Source organism: Salvia miltiorrhiza, chromosome 6, assembly GCF_028751815.1.
Source record: "Salvia miltiorrhiza cultivar Shanhuang (shh) chromosome 6, IMPLAD_Smil_shh, whole genome shotgun sequence".
Taxonomy (NCBI): domain Eukaryota; kingdom Viridiplantae; phylum Streptophyta; class Magnoliopsida; order Lamiales; family Lamiaceae; genus Salvia; species Salvia miltiorrhiza.
In genome coordinates this window covers 5,200,049-5,219,680 of record NC_080392.1, presented here as the reverse complement: position 1 = coordinate 5,219,680, position 19,632 = coordinate 5,200,049, and the positions used below count along the sequence as shown (strand labels likewise).

At 35.7% G+C, this 19,632-nt stretch overlaps 4 protein-coding genes across 4 annotated transcripts; 2 read left to right on the top strand and 2 right to left on the bottom strand.

Moving 5' to 3' along the window:
- The first annotated feature begins 821 nt into the window (after nucleotides 1–821).
- Nucleotides 822–1,854, top strand: LOC130988152 (uncharacterized). The gene has a single exon (XM_057911926.1). The coding sequence runs from the start codon at nucleotides 1,102–1,104 to the stop codon at nucleotides 1,549–1,551; it is 450 nt and encodes a 149-aa protein (XP_057767909.1). The 5' UTR covers nucleotides 822–1,101; the 3' UTR covers nucleotides 1,552–1,854.
- Nucleotides 1,855–8,074: 6,220 nt separating this feature from the next.
- On the bottom strand, nucleotides 8,075–9,194 carry LOC130988151 (uncharacterized). The gene has a single exon (XM_057911925.1). It carries the CDS (start codon nucleotides 8,918–8,920, stop codon nucleotides 8,303–8,305), a length of 618 nt encoding a protein of 205 aa, XP_057767908.1. The 5' UTR covers nucleotides 8,921–9,194; the 3' UTR covers nucleotides 8,075–8,302.
- A 717-nt stretch (nucleotides 9,195–9,911) lies between these two features.
- Nucleotides 9,912–10,987, top strand: LOC130988150 (uncharacterized). Its single transcript, XM_057911924.1, has 2 exons — nucleotides 9,912–10,248; nucleotides 10,322–10,987. Exons 1-2 carry the CDS (start codon nucleotides 9,988–9,990, stop codon nucleotides 10,889–10,891), a joined length of 831 nt encoding a protein of 276 aa, XP_057767907.1. The 5' UTR covers nucleotides 9,912–9,987; the 3' UTR covers nucleotides 10,892–10,987.
- Nucleotides 10,988–13,201: 2,214 nt separating this feature from the next.
- On the bottom strand, nucleotides 13,202–15,296 carry LOC130988149 (uncharacterized). Its single transcript, XM_057911923.1, has 4 exons — nucleotides 14,686–15,296; nucleotides 14,365–14,590; nucleotides 13,771–14,256; nucleotides 13,202–13,616 (listed from the first exon to the last, which is right to left on the bottom strand). Exons 1-3 carry the CDS (start codon nucleotides 15,214–15,216, stop codon nucleotides 13,799–13,801), a joined length of 1,215 nt encoding a protein of 404 aa, XP_057767906.1. The 5' UTR covers nucleotides 15,217–15,296; the 3' UTR covers nucleotides 13,202–13,616; nucleotides 13,771–13,798.
- Between the last annotated feature and the right edge of the window lie 4,336 nt (nucleotides 15,297–19,632).

Below are 19,632 nucleotides of genomic sequence, written 5' to 3'. Positions count from 1 at the left end.
ACCAAAAAGACACACCAATCAGTAAGAGGCCTATGAACCCTAGTTTCCATGATCTCTCACCTACCTCTTGAATTTCACAAAGTGAGAAGATAAAGAAATAATATTTGTCATCTATCACCATACCCACCACATTCATGCATCTTTTAACCTCATTATCTATTTCATTTCTTATCTTATATATTAATTAATATTAATTGGAGACGCACACGCACACAGATTAGGCCATTAATTACCCTTTTGGCGCTCAAATCATCAATTTTAGTGATTTCTTTAATCCAAAAAATCTTGTATCATGAACCATATATAACCGCATACATGATTAATCAAATTATAGCGTTTTTGCTAAAAGAATCACCAACTTTGATTCAATTGTGATTTTAATTATATACTTTTATAAATCATTGCGATAAACACACATTTATTGATTAGCAGCCAAATAGACATAATCAAAATTTCTAACGACCGAAGAAATTATGCAACATGAATTTTTTAACATAAAATTTGACATATGCTTATACGTTAGGGTGGAACAACATCATGACATATTTTTTTCGATCTCATTTTAGTTGAACATGGTCTATTTTGTTACAATTCAATAAAATACTTCATTCGTTCACAAAAAAATAGTCATAGAATAGAACGACACGAGTTTACATAGAATTAGTTAATGTATTATGAGTGGAGAAATGATCCTACTTTAAAAGTAGTATTAATAAGAAAACGGCTCATCACGTGATAGAAAGTTTTTAGAATTAAGAATGGACTAATTTTTGTGGACATCTAAAAATAACAAAAATGAATTATTTTTTGTGGATGTCCCAACATGGCAAAAAGAGACTTTTTTTTTTGGTTGACGGAAGGAGTATATTATTATTGCAACGGCTTATGAAATATATATGGTCTAAAATAAAAAAATTGGTGAACTTTTTATGAATAGTTAACTTGAAATTAGAGGTGTGAGTAACTTGAATTAGAATGAAAGATATGATTACAACAAAATCTGGCGAGTGAAGTGGTATAAAGTGTAGTCGTAGCATGTATAAATAAATGTGGGAAACATGAAAGTGGTGTGAAAGAAACAAAGTGTGAGTGTGAGCGAGGATGGATTGGTACGCATGGTTATCGCAAACAAACCTAGACGCGAGCCTAATCTACGAGTACGGACTCGCACTGGTTCGGAACGAGGTTGGGGAAGAAGACCTTCCCTACTTCAACCACGACTTCCTGCAGAGCCTCGGCATCTCCGTCGCCAGACACCGCCTCGAGATACTCAAGCTCTGCGCCGGAAGAAGCGGTCTCTCCCTCTCCCGCCTCGTCCTCGTCATGAACAACACCAGGAAGCTCTTCGCCCGCAAGCTAGGCTTCCGCAGGAACCCGCCGCCGCAGGAGGTGTCGCCCTACCGGAGCAGGAGGAATGTGATGTGGTCGGGGCCGCTTGATCGCCGCTTCATGGATTTCAAGATGCATCCAAATTGGAGCCCCATGCCCAGGCAGAGGCAGAGGCCGGGCCATTGTTTGTCCCAGCCCGGCTTTGTCCGGGCCTATGGATAGGCTCGGCCTCAGCCCCAAACTGGCCTACTATAGGCCCGAAACAATGGATGATAATCACGATCATGATCATGATGGTGCGGCTCACTCGCTCTGGTCCATAATGTTTCAAGATATGAAACCGACTTAAGTATTAACTTAATTCTCACGATATTTTGCGTTTTCTTCCAATTATTGTTAGTAATTTTTTTTTTAATTTCGTTGCATTGTGTTGCTCCTGAGTATTGTCTTGTGTTTGTGTACATTTTTCATCTTAATTACTCAGAAAAAAATAAAAAAGAGAAAAGAATCAGATGATTGAGATTAGTGGCTGAAAGGAGTTGCATATTGCTTCCTTGTATTTTGACTTTAAACAATTTGAATTTATTGAAGTATGTTGTTTGAATTTGCATATAGCTAATGGTGAGTATTCGATAAGACATCAAGTCATATAATTTCAGGATAGATTGTTATTAAAACATAGTAGTACTATTTTACAACCTCTTGAAAGCTTAGTTTGGAGTTTATGTCATTTTCTTTGTCATACACATAATGAGCTCAAAATATTGTACTATAAAGTAGTGAAAAGAAGAAGAAAGATAGCATCGCTCGTTAATCTACTAAGTGCAAAAAGCTATTCCCTTAAATATATATTTTATTAAATTTTATAAATCATAGTAGTACATTTTTTTTATCTATCATAGAGAATTAGACATACTAGACATAATTAATAAGGCCTAGTCCAAGAAGTTATTGATTAAATTAATTTCATGATATGATATGTTGTATCTAAAAAAATGTAGTGTTGTATTTATAATTACAAAGCACATATAGATTTTTTATAAATTGATTCGTCTCAAAGTTTCATGAGTATATAACCTTACCTTGATCTCAATCATCACTGAGGGGAATATAAGTCTGTTGGGACGATATTGAAATTCTTTCATATCTAACTATACTAAATTCTGAAAATTTGTATGAGTATTAACAAGAAGGATTTCCAATACAATTCCCAAAAAATAAAATCAAATGTTTGCACAATAACTTCATGGGCTCATTTAATCCTTCACGCGTCTCCAACATCAATTACCTGAAATATTAGATATGTCATAAGCATACAGAGTATATTTAACGTGGGATATAATGCAATAATTATTCAAATAATTAATAAAATGGTAACACATACGTTTTGCTGTAACATTCATAACTTAAATTCGCACTATAACATACTAAGGACTTTAATGTCCTGGACCCATTGAGCAAGCCTCTAGGGATATATAGTTCATGACATATATAATAAACATATAATATTATAATGGATAATAAACAATCATAGCATATATAATTAAGTATATCACACACTTGAAACTTGAAGTTGATAGCTAACTTTTATAATTCAATCAAAACTTTCGTCCTGATCGCGTCACATCCTAGTCGGATGAAATTCAAATAATAAAATATAAGGTTTAATTCAACTTTAAAAATAATTTAATTAAAACTAAGAAATTTATTTTATAAAGCCTTTAAAAACATGGGTTCAATTAATAAAATTAATATTTAAAATCTTTTATTATGGAGAATCAGCTCAACTTTTAATTAAAATCAAATCCAATTTCAATTTGTAAAGCAATCCCAAACTTTCAGGCCACAATAAATTAAAGCTTAAGCAACTATTAGAGCCCAATTTAATAAATAAAACAAGGCCCTACAACAGAGCCCATTTCTCCGCTTCAAAAAAAAAAGCAGAGCCCATTTCTCCCTCTTTAATATACGTACATACAGCAACCTCCTTCCTCGTTTCTTCTTCACCTCCCTCTTTCTCTCTCAACCTCTCGCTCCCTCTCTCTGAGTCTGACGCCGTTGCCACCTCCGACGAATCCGCCGCCAGCCGCTACATCTCTCTCTCTCTCTGCCTGAGCTCGTTCGGGCTGTGCGACTCTGCCCTCATCTCAATCTATTTATTTTCTTTGTGCAGAAGATAAAATTTTGTTCATTTGATTTCTTATGAATTCAGACAAATTATCCAATTAAGGATGTTCGGTTATGTGTAGCCGTGTATGTGCTCTTAATCAAAGGAAATAAAGCTTTAAACTTAAGGACATGAATTATGGTTTGAGGCATATGAAGCTATGTGTTGAATTTACACAAAGTAAATGAAGAACAGGAGATGATAATTGCTCATGAATATTTTACGGAAACAATAAAAATTACCGGTTGAAGCTCTGTAGGGGCAAGGACAGAGAAGAATAGAGTCTGCTGCACAAAGCTTGAGGTTTGGTACATTTCAGCAAAATGAGATAAACAAGCTGGTGCAATAATAAATGTTGGAAATATATCTTGGGCATTTACAAATGAAATGGAAAATGTAGAAAATCAGAATTACAGGGAAATAAACTATATTGAAAATACAAGAAAAAAATCAAAATAGAAGGCCGAGTCAAGGAAGATCCTCTATCCGCAAGACGAGATACTCCTCGGTAGTGCTCACGGTTTGATGTGTCGTCTCCAAATAATAATCCTTATGGATATGTAAATATACTAGTTTTCCCTTAGGGCATGTTTGTTTGGCACGGATTTTGACCTGGGAAAGTAATCTGATTCCAAAATATTAAATTCCTGTGTTTGGTTAAATTTTTACGAGTCAAGGAAAGTAATAAGAATCCTGAAAACAAGGAAAGTAGTGCAACTTTCCAGGATTCTTATTCCCTAGCTTTTCTTAGGTATTCTTTTTCCTCATTCTCAGGATTCTTATTTATTTGTATTATTTTATAATAAAATGTAAATTATAATTTTTATTTAGTTGGAATTTAATGTTTCTATTATTATTATTATTATTATTATTATTATTATTATTATTATTATTATTATTATTATTATTATTATTATTATTATTATTATTATTATTATTATTATTATTATTATTATTATTATTATTATATATTGATTAATTATATTTATTTAATGATACAAATCCAGAATACTAATAAATATTTTTGGTATTTCCAAACACTGGAAAATGAATCTATTAGGATTCATTTTTCACGGAATCATTTTCCTGGGAATAACAATCCCAATTCACATTACTTTCCTGGCAAACAAACATGCCCTTAATGATTTTTGTAATAATATAATTCAAAAACAATTATAAAGAAAAATAGATATCTCTCATCTCTCTATTCCTGAAAACGTCACACTCATCTCTCCATGGCAGCGCCGCCCTGCCCCCGTCGGGCACCGTGATAACTATTTTTATAGAATCAAAAATACCGCAAGTAACACAGTATAATCGTAGTATAAATAGCAATCAAGTATCATATCCACAGAGACTGATAATCGAAAGCACTCTAAGTAATCTTAATAATACTACTACTACTGCAATATTCAGGCAACAAGAAAAATATGATGGAGAATAAAACTAAATTCAACACAAAGCATATAAAAGCAGAATAATAAATCAAATAATAAAAGACTTTGACCCTAGGGATGTACTATCGTTAATCAAACACATGCATTCAACCTATTGATTCAATTGTCAATTTTAATCCAGTCCTGATGAAAGATCACTAAATTATTCATAATCTTCTCTAACGAACACTATGAAAGTAGATTTATAAATTTACCATACCATTCAAGTCTCAAGAGAATAAATTAACTCCCAATAGCACACAAAAAATAGTTTCCTATAGCCCAACTATCACATTCAAGACTCAAGGTAAAACTATATCATGCATTCTTGAATCGACTAACAATTATCACATTTAAGACTTAAACTGAACAGCTAGACATGTAACTTATTGATCAGATAATTCACAAAAAATCAAGCACCAAGAATCATGAATCACAAGATAAAGGGCAAATTGATATCAATAAATCAAAAACACATATTCAATCACCTATGTACAAACCCTAGGTTCTATAAAGAAACTAGTCAGACATCACAAAATAAATCAAAACCATAACAAACATGAAAGCAATAAAAGTAATTGAATTAATAAAATCCGGAATAAATGTATGAAGTAACAGCTTGAATGTTGAAATCTTCAATTTTACAGGAAAAGAAATCTAATCTATGAAAGCAATAAAATTCTAAGTCTATAACAGAAAAATATAAAAAAAAGGAAGAAGAGAGGTAAAGAGATGTATAATAGGTCAGGAAAAGGACCTATATATATAGATAAAGGGGAAAAAATACAATTAGAGCTCGAAAAACGCATAAAATAAGGTTTCTCGAACGAGCGGCGATCGTCGCAGTCCTAGCCAAAATCTGCCTTTTTCCTGCGACCATCGGTTGGGTCGCCGCCGTCGCCGAGTTTCCGGCGGCCGCCGGCAGGGTCACCGACCTCCGTGCAAAATTCCTTCTTCATCCGGCGGGTCGTCGGTGATTTCGCTACTACGCGCGACTTTCTTATTTCGGCCATATCTCCCTTGTCCGAACTCCAATTTGCGCTCACGAACTCGTTTCGAGATGATCTACAACTTCTATTTCAGACAATTCTTCAAAATTCGGACTTAATATTTCTGTAAATTCCATCAAAGTTCGAGCAGGTATCATAATTCTCAAGATAAAGCAATATAAGCACAAAACAACTATCCAACACTTAATTTCCTATAAATTTGACATTATATGAGCATTAAAAACCATGGAAACATGAGTGTTATCACACCGCCACCCTCGCTGCACCCCCACCTCCACCAACAGAACCTCCCCCGCCGCTGGGCACCACCACTGCCACTATTTTTTGCCCTCCACCCATGCCGAGCACCGCCGCACCTCCCACCCCGCCTCCACCAACAGAAACCTCGCGTCATTCCCTTTCCTAAATTTTCGCTACGCCTACGCCGACGCCTTTTCCCCGACGACAAGGCACATGCGGTTGCAGTAACATCCATCTTTCCTCGCCTATCTCTCTTCCTTTTTTGTGCCGTCGTTTATCACTCACTCTATTGTGCGCCACCGATGTCCTCCGCCACCACAGATGTTGTCATGTCGTCTCTATCCTCAGATCTCCACTGCTCTCTCTCTCCTCGCCAATCTCTTTCTCTCCCCCTCTCCCAATCTTCTAATTTGAAATCCCCATTTTTTAAGGTTTCATTATCTGTCGATTCTCGATTTCCCGATGAGTTCCGACATAATATTAAACTTTTGCCAAAAAAAAATGCGTAACAATGTAAAATACACGGTTACACGATTTTCACAAAAATTAATTTGCAAAATTGTGCAATAATAGTAAAATTGTGTAATTACGAAAAAAGTGTGTAACAGTTCAAATCACATGATTACACACTTTTTCGCGACTAAAAAGTGCGTAACAATCTATTTTATATTGTTACACACTATTAGGAGGTGTGTGGTTTGAATGATAAGGCGTGATTGATAAAATGATTCATCTTAATCAAGTGTTTGATTTGCATGATTGGCCTCGTGATTGATAATTCAGCCCGTATCTAATCATCCAATTGAGTGATCATTTATCACTGAAAAGTTTGATGGATTATTTAATCACTCCTCCACTTCTATTAATTTTATCTGTCTCATCCACCAAACTCTTTTAATTCTATTAATCTTATCGATCATAGCTGTCTCATTCACCAATTCAAATGCTCTTTAAGGGTATTTTAGTAAAAAATATTATTATTTCTACATTTCTATTTGGATGGCTAGAATTTCCAATTTTGGCTAGATTAGTACTCAATATTTAATCATCAAAAAATCATGATAGACTTAGCATTTACTCTCTCCGTCCTTGAATTCAAGGCCTACATGAAAAAACACTGATTTTAAGAAAAATAGTATTTTTATTAGTTGAGTGGAGAAAGAGTCCCACAAAATATATTGTTTATTGGTTGAGTGGAGAAAAGGGGTCCACAAAGTGTATTATTTATTTGTTGAGTGGAGAAAAAATGTACTCCCTCCGTCCACGAAATGAATACTCATTTGTGGACGACACGGGTTTTAAGAAATGTATGGAGTGTGGTGTGAATAGTTTAAGGGTCCCACTTTTTGAGTGTATTAATTAAAGAGATGTGTGGGGTACACTTGCCAAAAAGAGAAATGGGTACTCATTTCGTGGACGGACGAAAAAGAAAATATGGGTACTCATTTCGTGGACGGATGAAGTATTATTTATTGGAACTCACCAATTAAAATATGAATAAAACTTATTAAAAATAGATAGGTCTTGAGTTGGTGGACAGACCAAAAAGGAAAGTAAGTCTTGAATTAGTGGACGGAGGGAGTATATATTATCATATCTTCTTCATTAAGGAGATTTAATATTTTCATATTAAAATTTGTATGTAATTTGTTAATACAAGAATTAAACTTTATGTGCAATTATGAACAAATTGATAGTACATTCTGTCCTTTTTTGTGTTTTGGCTTTCTTTCTAGATGAATATTCTTCTTTTTTATTATAGTTTTTTTATTGAATTTTCTATAACAAGATTTTAACAAAGCTCGATCCTGAGCTTGCGTCTTTGTGCATTCAAGGGTTTCTTTAGGTCTTTTTTTTCCCCTTTCTTAATAAAATTGTATTTTAATAATGAATTAATTGATAATAGTTCATATATTTACGTGATATTATTTCTATAAATAAACTAATATTGCTGTACATATATTGCCAAATGAAAAAATATGTCGGCTCCTTCTCCGATCAAATTGGGTCGTCGGTCGCCGGATCTAAAAAATACCATCCCCGTTAAATAACCTTCAGCCGGCGCCGCGTTCTTCCGGCATCACCGCAGCTCGCGATTCACACCTTTCATTACCACTTAATTAAGTCTTCGACACAGTCGATAGCCGGCTAGGGCGCGGCCGGAACTCCCCGCGGCGCCGCTGGTGGTGGGAGGTGGGGCGGATCAGAGCCGCCAGTGCTCTCATCACCAAATCCCCCTCGACGGTGCCGATCCGCACCAGCGAATTCTTCATGGCGGACCGCCGGAGAATCAATCGGCTGGAGCTCCCGCAGGCCGGCGTCCGCGAGCTGTTATTGGAAACCTGGCCGTTGACGCCGCCGCCGCCGGCCGCTTTGTGCAAGCTGCATCGGAATGAACCGGGGTGGTTTGTGGGAGAGCACATGCACGTCCTCCTATGAGGAGCCGCGCCGGCCGGAGGCTTCGCGGACCGGCTGGAGCATGAGACAGTCTGGTTCCGAGAACCGGACCGGTCCAGGGAGAAGCTGATCGAAGGAGTAGCGTAGTTGTAGAGGTTCACGCGGGTGGGGGAGGCCGGTCTGCGGAAGGAGCGTGACGAGGTGTAGGCAGAGGTGGAGGCGGAAGCGAAGGAAGAAGAGTTGCGCGGCGGCGATTGGGCGGAGAAGTGGCGGTTCAATGTTGAGGAAGGGGAAATGGACCGGATGACCGGTCCGCATGATTTACGAGCTGCAGCCGCCATTTTTAACCGGTTTTGTTTGGAATGTGTAGAGAGAGGATTTTGAGTAGTGATTTTGGCAAACCGGACTATACGAGTGCAATGTATTTATAGTGGTGGAAAAAGGCGGTGGTGGTTTCCGAGGGGCCGGGGCTGTTTGTTTGGTATTTCTGATTTTTTTCGCAGCCCATATTTTACTTTATATTGCATTTGTGGCCCCTCATTCTAGAAAAACGAAAATATGGTTGAACGCTTTTTTGTAATTAAATTAAACTAAGGGCGTGTTTGGTGTAGCTTTTCGGATTAAGACATATTAATTATCTATGGATATCTTTTACGGATTTAAGCCAGATTAAATTTTCGTATGGGTGTTTGCTACCAATAAAAGATAACTCATTAATCTTTACATATTGTTTGGTGCTCAATACAAAGGCAAAGATAAATGAGTTAAAAGACACAACTATCCCTCCACTAAACCCATAATCCCAAGCGTACCCCTTTGATTTTCAAAGGGCGATACTTATTCCTATTCCTTCATATTCTGTATATTTCACTTCTCGCGCCATAGCTAGAAACAGTAGTTGAAACGACTCGCCTGGAAGTGGAGTGTTTGCACAGATCTGCGCCGCGACCAAAATGAGTTCAGCCACTCAAGGTGAAAACGCTTTGAACTTCTTCATATTATTTCTGGAAATGCAGATCTGTTATATGTGTTGGTTTGAATTTTACTCTCTACTTTTGATATTTGTGTCTAAAACATATACGAAATATGTTATGCTCATGTAAAGCAATGCTTCAAATATTTAAAGATCTGAGCTTTTTTTATGTTTTGTTGCCGGAAAACTTGGGTGTTAGGGGTGATGCATATGCTAACCTTTTTAGAGAGGGGGACTACTGTTCCATTGATTATTTTTGTGTTGATGCTACTGTCTCAACATGTTAAAACCCAAACACTCCTGCTGTTCCAATGTTATTTTCTATGGCGTTTAGCAACAGGAAGCAATGGATTCGTTCGTGGTGGTCGAATAAACAAGACCGACAAGACCCGACGTAGTTGGTCGGTTCGAGAGGAGGAGGTTTTGTTGGCTGCTATGAAAGAGTTGGTTGCGCAAGGCTGGAAATCGGATAATGGTTTTCGCGCCGGATATTTGAGTAAGTTGGAGGAAGCGATGAAGAAGGAATTCCCAAATACGGATTTGAAGGGAATGCCTCACATAAATTCCAGAATCACAATATGGAAGAAGAATTACTCTTCGCTATCGGGAATGCTAGGGAAAAGTGGATTTGGCTTCAACTTGAATGGGAAACACATGATCGATTGTACCGATGAACAATGGGAGGAAATTATGAGGGTAATAGGCTGTTTTTATGTTGTATTTTATAATTTGTGGGGCTGCATTAACTAACAATCTAAACTTATTTCAGCGTGACAATAATGCGCGAAATATGCGCAAGAAGAGTTGGCCATACTTGGATGATTGGAGTGAGATCTTTGGAAAAGATAGGGCTACCGGCGATGGTGCGGAAGATATCATGGAGGCTGCGCACGAGATGTACCGTAACATCGACCTCACCGAGCCACACGTTGATGGAGATTATCATGTCACTCTTGATGACATGTACGAAACTACGGATGCAGCTGATAGTGTGAGCCAAAGCTTCAAACCAGCACCTGAAGTGCGTGCACCGGCGAGGAAGAGAAAACGAGATGACGGCGTCGATAAGATGTATGCCGCACTGTCTGAGATAACAAGCATGACGGGCGAGCATTTGAATACAATAGCAAGTAGGATGGGGTACGATTTCGACATCTCAAAGGCGAGGAAGGAGGTCTTTGCCCAACTAGGCTCCATCCCGGGACTAACCCTCACGGACAAGTTCGAAATCACCGACTTGCTTGCTAAAGAGGTAGAGCGCCTTGACGTTTTTACCAGCCTGCCGGATGAAGCGAAATCCGAGTACGTGCACTACCTACTTCGCCTGAAGTTCAAGTAGCTTGCTGTTTGAATTACTCGAAGTTGCTGCTGTTTTTTGTGGAACCCCTAGGTTACCTTAAGTACTCCTTGTGTGTGATGATTTGAATCTGTTTAATTTGGGGTTTGTGTTCTTTTTTTTAAAGTACCTAGAATGCTATTATGGACATGCAGTATATGTTTGGCTTGCTAATGTTGTTGGATTATTGATGACATTTTATCATTTGAAGTCATTGGCAGATTTCTTCTTTGTTTTAGTTATTCAACAAATGTGTATTGTCCATAAGAAGAAACAGGTACTTGATGCGAGCAGTTAACCCAAGAAGGCAACAATGACACTATAAATATAACAACTCTAATACTTGATTTGTTTCATTATAAAACCTCCAACTTAATTATAGAAACCAAAATTAGAGGACAAAATCTATGCCCTCTTATAGCTGTTGGAGTATCAACAACAAAATAAACTTCAATGAACCAACTACAAAAGGAAATTTAATGGACCAACAATACATGCGTAGCAATGCATGTTCGGTTTTATTTCAGGTCCAAATAAAAAACATAGCTTCTCGAAAACCTGAAATCTATTTAAAAGGTGACCACGACGCACAAGAGCTACCGCCAAACCCACCTTCGCTGTTTTTGTCATCTTTCGGTTTAACCGAAAATGCATTTTTGGGCGGATACTTGGAACGAGACGGTGCAACGAACTTGTTTTTTATTTTTGACCATGGGACGTTGGCTGAACCTTTGACGTAGTTAGGGAGCGCCGGAGAGACACTAGAGCAAGCGTCATCATGAAATAGCTTACGGTAAACATTGGGCGAATTCACTTCATCTTCCGATGAACTACCATCAGGATTCATATGAGTGCCTCGGTTTTTTTTAGCCGTCGGCGAAGAATCCTCTATCACAATGACTGTATGTGTTACCTCCGCCTTCACATCATTAGAGCCAAACAACAAACACATACGGTAGAACTCGGGCTCGCCGCGATGATAGTACGCTTGGTAGAATGGGTCGTCCTACACGATGAAAAAAATGTTGTGACTATTTTTTATTGAAATTAAAATAAGACAGCTGAAAAAAAAAATCACGACGAGACATATTTACCTTGAACAGCCGAGACCACACGGCGTCATCGGCGTGGACAACATTTGTGAGTTCATCCCAATCTGTTTCGGGCATGTTCATGAGATGCTTGAACGTCACATAACGACGTTGGAGAAAATCCACCCGATCCTCGACGTTGGCCAATGATAAATCGGCATTCAGTTGCGAGTTTAGTGATTTCATAGCGTAGATAAGTACATGTGGTGCAAGCTGCGGCGGCGTTGGCTTGCACTCCTCGATTTTCTCTGTCAGGCATTGGAGTAGCAGTTCATCTTTCGCGGCGTCCCAGTTATGAGTATAGAGGAACCATGTTTGGGGACCAACAGGGGGGAGTGACATTTTGGGTAGAAAGCAACGATAGGAATAGCAATGGAGAAAGGTGAAGATGTTGTGTGTGATGGTGGATAAAAACGATCATCACTAGTGTAGCTTTTATAGAAGATCTCAAGCAGTATATCACCAATTGTGGTAGGATGAATTTATTTCAGTAATTAATTTGGTGGTGGGTGGAAGTTAGTTTGAATATGCATAAACATTGCAGCAGAATTTGTTCGACTAACAAATCAAAAAAGGAGACAAACAAATTTAATGCATTAATATCAGTCAATGCATTTGGGAAATACAAATGTCTCCAAAATTCGAAATATTTGTTTATCTATTTTATGATAATTGTTGGAAGGTTATATTTGTTTTATAGAAACACAAAATTTTAAAATTAAATTATATATTCATTAGATATAAAAATATTATAAATTGATATACTATATTAACATATATTAGTGTTGTGTATATCTTAATATATCTTATTGCCGGAAAATACATGTAGTTTGTCACTTTACTGGTTTATAACATGACCTTATAAATATTTATCTATTTAAATTATGAAATGTATCCATAAATCCTCACATAAAATCTGTCAGTCATAAAATCAGTCAATGCATTTGGGAAATACAAATGTATCCATAAATCCTCACATAAAATCTGTCAGCCATAAAAGTACACGAGTATGAGATATTATACTACAAATTACCATCTTGAATTAAAAAAATAAAATAAAGGCAAACCAATCGAGACAGAGAGATATAAGTTCGAAATATTATAACGAAAGGTTCAATTTCTGAAAATTCAATTTTCCCAAGTGCGGATAAGATTCAACACAAAAACGACAACACAGAGGCACAAGAAAGTTAGGTAGTCAAGTACATAGTCAATGGAGCCATGAACCATCCCCTTACATAAATTTGCCCATCACAATTCCAACAACAACTAACACGATGGCCAAAAACAGGATCAAGGTTATAAGTTCAAGATATCCAAGTGGAGAATGCAGGCCAACGCTCCAATGAACTATATCTTGAGCCGTATCAAAGACAGCAGGTGGCATGAATTGAGAATGCGCTCGTGGTTGATAGTTCTGAATTGGAGAATTGGTGGAAGAGGCTGACCTCCTTGAACACGTACCGTGATACTCATCGTACCAATAGAATCCATTGGGGTGATTGCCTTTTAGTGGACATTTGTAGTAATATCGACCCGGAAAATTTGCTCCGGGACCAGCGCACTTCAGTTTCATTGCTCCGTGACCGCAACTACAAAAGGGGGTGGTATGTGAAACTTCAGACATGGCCTCCATTCTGAAATTATACACAACACAACAACAAGTATATATCAAATTTACAGAAAAACACAACAGTAGCATTTGAATACTTGTTAATGGCAGAATTTACATAAGTTCCATCATCAACTATACGCATAATCAACATATATAGAGATAACAGTTTACTTAACCATGAAATCTGTTGTAGGGAGACATATTTTAGGCAGAAGTAATATACTGCTGCCACATTCCTTTCGCCAAAGTATCTCTAGCTGTGTTCCAATGGGGAGAAGTCTCGACATTATCAATAAAGTTAGGAGGTTCAACCTCCACATCACCATCTTGAACCATCGAATCGTATTGCTCTTCAATTGGGTCGACAGCCATTTGTTTGCGGATAAAGTTGTTAATTAAAAATGTTGCCATTATTAGCCTATTTTGGACCTTTATCGGATAAAATGTTGTAGATCTTAGTATCCCCCATCTCATCTTCATTATCCCGAAAGCCCTCTCAATCACATTACGTGCCTTAGCATGTCTCAGGTTAAAAAGTTCCTCTTTGTTTTGAGGTCGAGCAGAATTAGGACCCCACTCTCTGAGGTGGTATCGAACACCTTTAAAAGGTGTTAGAAAACCCTCGCTATTTGCGTAACCATTGTCATACAAATAGTATTTTCCTGTTGTGAACACAACAAAGCAACAAAAATAGTTATATTCCAGCAATTATTAACAACCATCAATGGCAGCTATAATCACTAATTAAGTATGTGAGTTTTTGGATATACCCTTGGGAACTTTTAATCCGTGTGGTATGTTCAATGCGTCTCGCAAGATCCTACAATCGTTGGCTGAACCTTTCCACCCGGAAAGGACGTAAACAAAGTTCAAGTTCTGATCACAAACGCCTAAGACATTCGTAGAGATCTGCCCCTTCCTTGTCCTATATCGAGGTTTGTCACTATTGCTCACTGTTACGTTGATATAGGTCCCGTCTAATGCGCCTAGACACCCCTATTCATGAAATGAAGTTAAAACAAATTTATATTATTATATATTAACAATTCCACATAGTTTAATATGGAATAACTATAGTTTAATTTAGTTACCTTGAACCATTTCCATCGCGTGTCCGTGCATTCATCTGTGACAGCCTCGGGCTTAACCAAGAAGATATCATGTAATCTAATAATTGCTTCTAATACCGCGTGGATATAATGCGATATTGTTTGCCCAGACCTCCAAAAATCAAATCTCACTACCCTATTTTTTTTATGATGGGCCAACATAGACAAAAATATGGCAACCTGTTCCTCTACTGTAACATAATTACCATTAACTAAACCCCCTCTTACCCTCAAGATTTGACATAGTCTCCCAAAGGTACTACGGTCCATACGTAAGTTAGAAATACAATCAATGTCCGTGTAACCTATCATTCGATCTAGATGTTTTATTTGGTCAGGCATCCTACAAATCATGCCATATTTAGGTACTGCAGTCCCACGTTTTCTTTTCCTTGATTCAGCCTCAGCTATATATGCAATGACAATACCAATTTGTGCAATATGATGAAGCAAAATGTGTTGTAGTACCAAGAAAAATATGTCTTTATCACAAGGACGTATTCTTCCAGCCATCTAAAACAGAAAATGGGTATTTGTAAGTCACAACTATATTTTTCAGCATATATTTCTGCCTATTGCAGCACAAGATCCACATTAGGTAATCACAAACTTTATTTTAATTCAACACCAATAGATATAGAAGCAACAAGCCATGTAATAACAACAATGGGGCCAACGAAGTAGTGTTAAATCAAGCAAATTATCTCATATAGTACAACAACACAATTGTAACACTAGCTATATCAAATTGATAAATTTTCCTCAATCAGTTTATCTATAATGTCGAGAAACGAAGAACAAACTTACTTAACCCAATATTAGGAACAAAGAACAGATGAGCTTAACCCAATATTAGGAACTGAGATAACCCAATATCTAGGTGCACAACTGCCAAATATGTAGATGCACAAATGCCCAATATCTGGGTCAGAGAGTGGCCAATTTGAGATTCAAGTTCTTGTCTTCCTAATTTCAGACACATTAATCGCTACATATGTAGATGCACACTGCGTGGCCGTTTATCCAAACCAAATAAAAATTATTGTCTTCCTAATTGCAGAAGTTCATGTGAAACAGATAGAAACATTCAAAAAATGTTGAAATCAAAGCAAATAAATCAACTTATATCTTGCGAATCAAACCCTAAAAATGGTTGGGGAACCTTAGCTCTCAAAAAATGTTGAAATCAACTTCCATATTACGAATCAAAAAATGGTGGGAAATCTTAGCTCTCAAAATCAAAAGGACATCACAAACAATAGGAACGAAAGATTATATTGATGAATTCAAACCAATTTCTAAAGTTTGGGTTCTTACCGTTCTCCAGCAATTCTTCGATCTGCTTCTTCTTCGTCGCGAGTTTCAGAGAGTAGCGAATGTGAAAAAAAGGTGGCTGGGAATTTTTGACCTAGAAATCGAGTTTTGAATAAAGAAGTCGAAGGGTAATTAAGGCACCGAAAATTGTTTTCTGAAAGCTGGAAAAAGAATCGGAGGGGTGAGGCGCGAAACGTTATACGGAGAAAACAATGGATTTTCACCGGGCCATGTGTTTATTGCGGGCTGCTCATAAAATGTTTAATGGGCACCAAACAATTGTAAAGTGCCCGAAACCATTTCTTATTAGCAGTATTTGAGGGCACCAAACACGCCCTAAGCGTACTTAATTTATTCGGAAGCTTAAATTAAGTGTACTTCATCACTAAGCATCAAAGATTAAGTCCTAATAGCGCGTTTTAACCTTGTCCTACCTTTGCTAATTTGCTAGTGTAAGGTAGCTTATTTGACTTCAAAGTTGCTCATTTATGATTTTTTTTCCCGAAAACATTTGTGACAACAACTAATTATTTAATTAACAAAATATCTTTTCCCCCGAAAAGGGTCCAAGAATCGGAAGATGTGCAATTAGTACAATTTGGCAATCTATTTTATTTTAATTAGTTTATATGTATAAATTATAATTAAAACACTATAGAAAGTTAAATTAGCTTATATAGAAAGTTAAATACGTCAAATAACATAACCCTACAGCTTCTAAGATAGTGTAATAATTACAACACTATTTTTTCTTCCAATCACCACATCGTCAATCTCTTCACTACTAAAATAGGTCGGTCCATTAAAAATTGTATTAATGCGAGGATAAAACCTTGATAAAATAAACTTCACATCTTTACACAATAAATTGGCAAAATCTCTTTCTTGCCCATTTCAACTCATTTTTGGTCAAATATATAAATTTAAGAAAATAGGGGGCCCAGCTACGTGAAATTTGACATCTAGCAAGTGGTATTCAAAATTTAAATAGTGTCATAAAAGTTTGGAGGAAAATTGTGGATTCTTGGCCAAGAAAACTCAACCATATGTTACTATCTTTTTAAAAGCCTAAACCTATAATTCAACTCAACCATAGTTTAAAAGGCATTGGAAAATGCAAAACAATGGGCTGTCAGCCCATCACGATGGGCGAGCAAAACGACAAATCACATAGCCGTTTGATTAACCACCTTTTCTGTGTGATACATGCCACGTACGCCCCTCTGATTTGGTGACTCGCTCCTCATAGATCCCACGTATTGGTGTTGCTACTGTTTTTTAACGTATTATTCTTATATAATAACCTACAATTATAAAGTTCAGTAATAAAATAATCTGCAATTATAAAAATTTATATTCGGGCATCATTAGCTTGTGGAGTAATATCATGGGGTGCTGATAATATGATCATGTGAGGTTGTTCCAGTCTTGTCCATTGAGATCGGTGAATATACGACTTTTTAATTTTAAGACTCATTCTGTTTAAAAAACAAGGATTAATTACATACATAAATTATTAAACTTTCAATAAATTCTATTTTACACATGAACTTTAAAAATTTTATTAAAATTATTTAATTATTATTTTCTTCTTATTTTATATATTTATCCATTTTTCATTGTAGTGACATGGCATAAATATACTAATTGAACATAAATGTATTTGTATAGCATAAATATGATCGTGTGAAAAAATAGAATTGATATTGTAATGTATAGTTAGATGAAAATGACGTCATTTTAGACCCAAATTTGACCAAAAAATGAACAAATATGCAAAATGAGAAGAAATTAATAGTTGAGTAATTTTATTAAAGATTTTAAAGCGTGTGCAAAATAAGAATTTGTTGAAAGTTCAGTAATATATTTATATGCAATTAACCCTTTATAAAAATTACAGTGTGATTTGGAAAGAAGAATTTTAATAATAATGATTGAAAGACGTGTATAAAGCGAAGAAAATTAAAATGTTAAATGGTTGAATTTTTTTTAATTATTGAGTATAAATAAGGTTTAAAATGTAAGAGGTAGTTTCTAAAAAAAAGAAAAAATTACAATTTTCGAGAAACGGAGTCCTCATAAAATGTACTCTCTCCGTTCCATAACAAGTGTGCTAATTTCCTTTTTGAGCTGTCTCATAACAAGTGTCATATTTCTAAAATAAGAAAGTGAACTTCATTACCTTTCACCTTTCTATCTTTAATCATCTCCACTTTAATTCTATTTCTCTCACAAAATAAAAGTGAGTTCCACCACTTTTTATTTTATTTTTACTCTTTAATAATACTAATTTTCCTTGCCGAAATAAACTGTAACACTTGTTATGGAGACGAAGGGAGTATATCAAATTTGTCAATTTTATTTGTACTCATAAAATGTATTCATTCTATTTTTGATAAATTGTTCACTCACAATAAAGTGTGACCCTTGCCCCATACTCACAATATATTCAATTATTTTATTAAAATTTATGTCATTTAAAAATGAATTACATTTTATGAGGATGGAGGAAGTATTAAGATTATAATTTTCACATATGGATGAGATTTTTGTGGATTTGTTCATTTTTCAGAAACTACCATGATTATCCACAAAAACAATTGATGATTTGGATAATGAATTGTTGATTTTAATCAATTGTTTTTGTGGATAATCATGGAGCATGCAATTATAAGCCTCATAATGATGATGTGTTTGTTACTTTAGGGTGGTTGGGGTATTATAGTTAGCAACTGCTAATTAATTATTGGATTAGGTCGATTTGTATTAGTCCAATATGGGAAGTTACTACATGAGTGAAGCATGTGGTTAAGTATAGAACTAATTAACTTGGTATTTTGAACACTTTGTTTGACATATTAGATATAGATTTAAATAGATATATGTACTTCATAAAACATTTTCAGAATCAGTAATAATTATATTGATATGTCATACCACATTATCTTTTAATTTAACCCCTTTGATATAATAATAAAAAAATATAACAGCAAGTTAAAACTTAAAAAATGTCCTTTAGATGTCATATAAAGTGTTGTGCATTGACATAACATAAAAAAAAAAAAAAAACCTTCATGTACTGCCATTGCACAAATGCTCTTTGTGTGATTTGAGGGATATATTTTGGATAAAAAATTATATTTCTAGTTAGGATATAGAAAGTAATACATAAATAGCAGTAATAGAAAAAATAATGCATATATCATATTATTTATTATATGGACAATCATTGATTAAAAGTTTAAAAGAGGCAGAGTCTCATATGGGGAAGGTAATTCGACGTGGAAAAGATCCAATTATATAAGTATGTTATATTTTTATATGGATGGGTTTTAGGACTGTAAGCCTGTAACATATATCAGGTTCTAGAAATAAACTTTGGTGATAATTATGATATGTTGTCTGCCTATGATGATGGAAGTAGGTGCTAATTTAATACTCTTTTCGTCCTAGTGATCTGTTTTTCTTGAAGAAAAAAATGGTTCCATTCAATTTGATTTGTTTATTTTTCGAATAAATCAATTTTTACTATAATAAATATGAACTCACATATCTTTACACTATAGTTTTATTTTTCTAAATAATCGTAAAAAAATTAGGTCAAATAAAATGAGA

Bases quoted from the DNA above. Each gene is read 5' to 3' on its own strand.
- LOC130988149 (XM_057911923.1), bottom strand. From the start codon at position 15,216: ATGGCTGGAAGAATACGTCCTTGTGATAAAGACATATTTTTCTTGGTA. The intron at 14,591-14,685 runs GTAACTAAATTA...TTTCATGAATAG, and splicing joins CGCGATGGAAATGGTTCAAG to GGGTGTCTAGGCGCATTAGA. The intron at 14,257-14,364 runs GTATATCCAAAA...TGTTCACAACAG, and splicing joins CGGATTAAAAGTTCCCAAGG to GAAAATACTATTTGTATGAC.
- LOC130988151 (XM_057911925.1), bottom strand. From the start codon at position 8,920: ATGGCGGCTGCAGCTCGTAAATCATGCGGACCGGTCATCCGGTCCATT.
- LOC130988152 (XM_057911926.1), top strand. From the start codon at position 1,102: ATGGATTGGTACGCATGGTTATCGCAAACAAACCTAGACGCGAGCCTA.
- LOC130988150 (XM_057911924.1), top strand. From the start codon at position 9,988: ATGAAAGAGTTGGTTGCGCAAGGCTGGAAATCGGATAATGGTTTTCGC. The intron at 10,249-10,321 runs GTAATAGGCTGT...AACTTATTTCAG, and splicing joins AATGGGAGGAAATTATGAGG to CGTGACAATAATGCGCGAAA.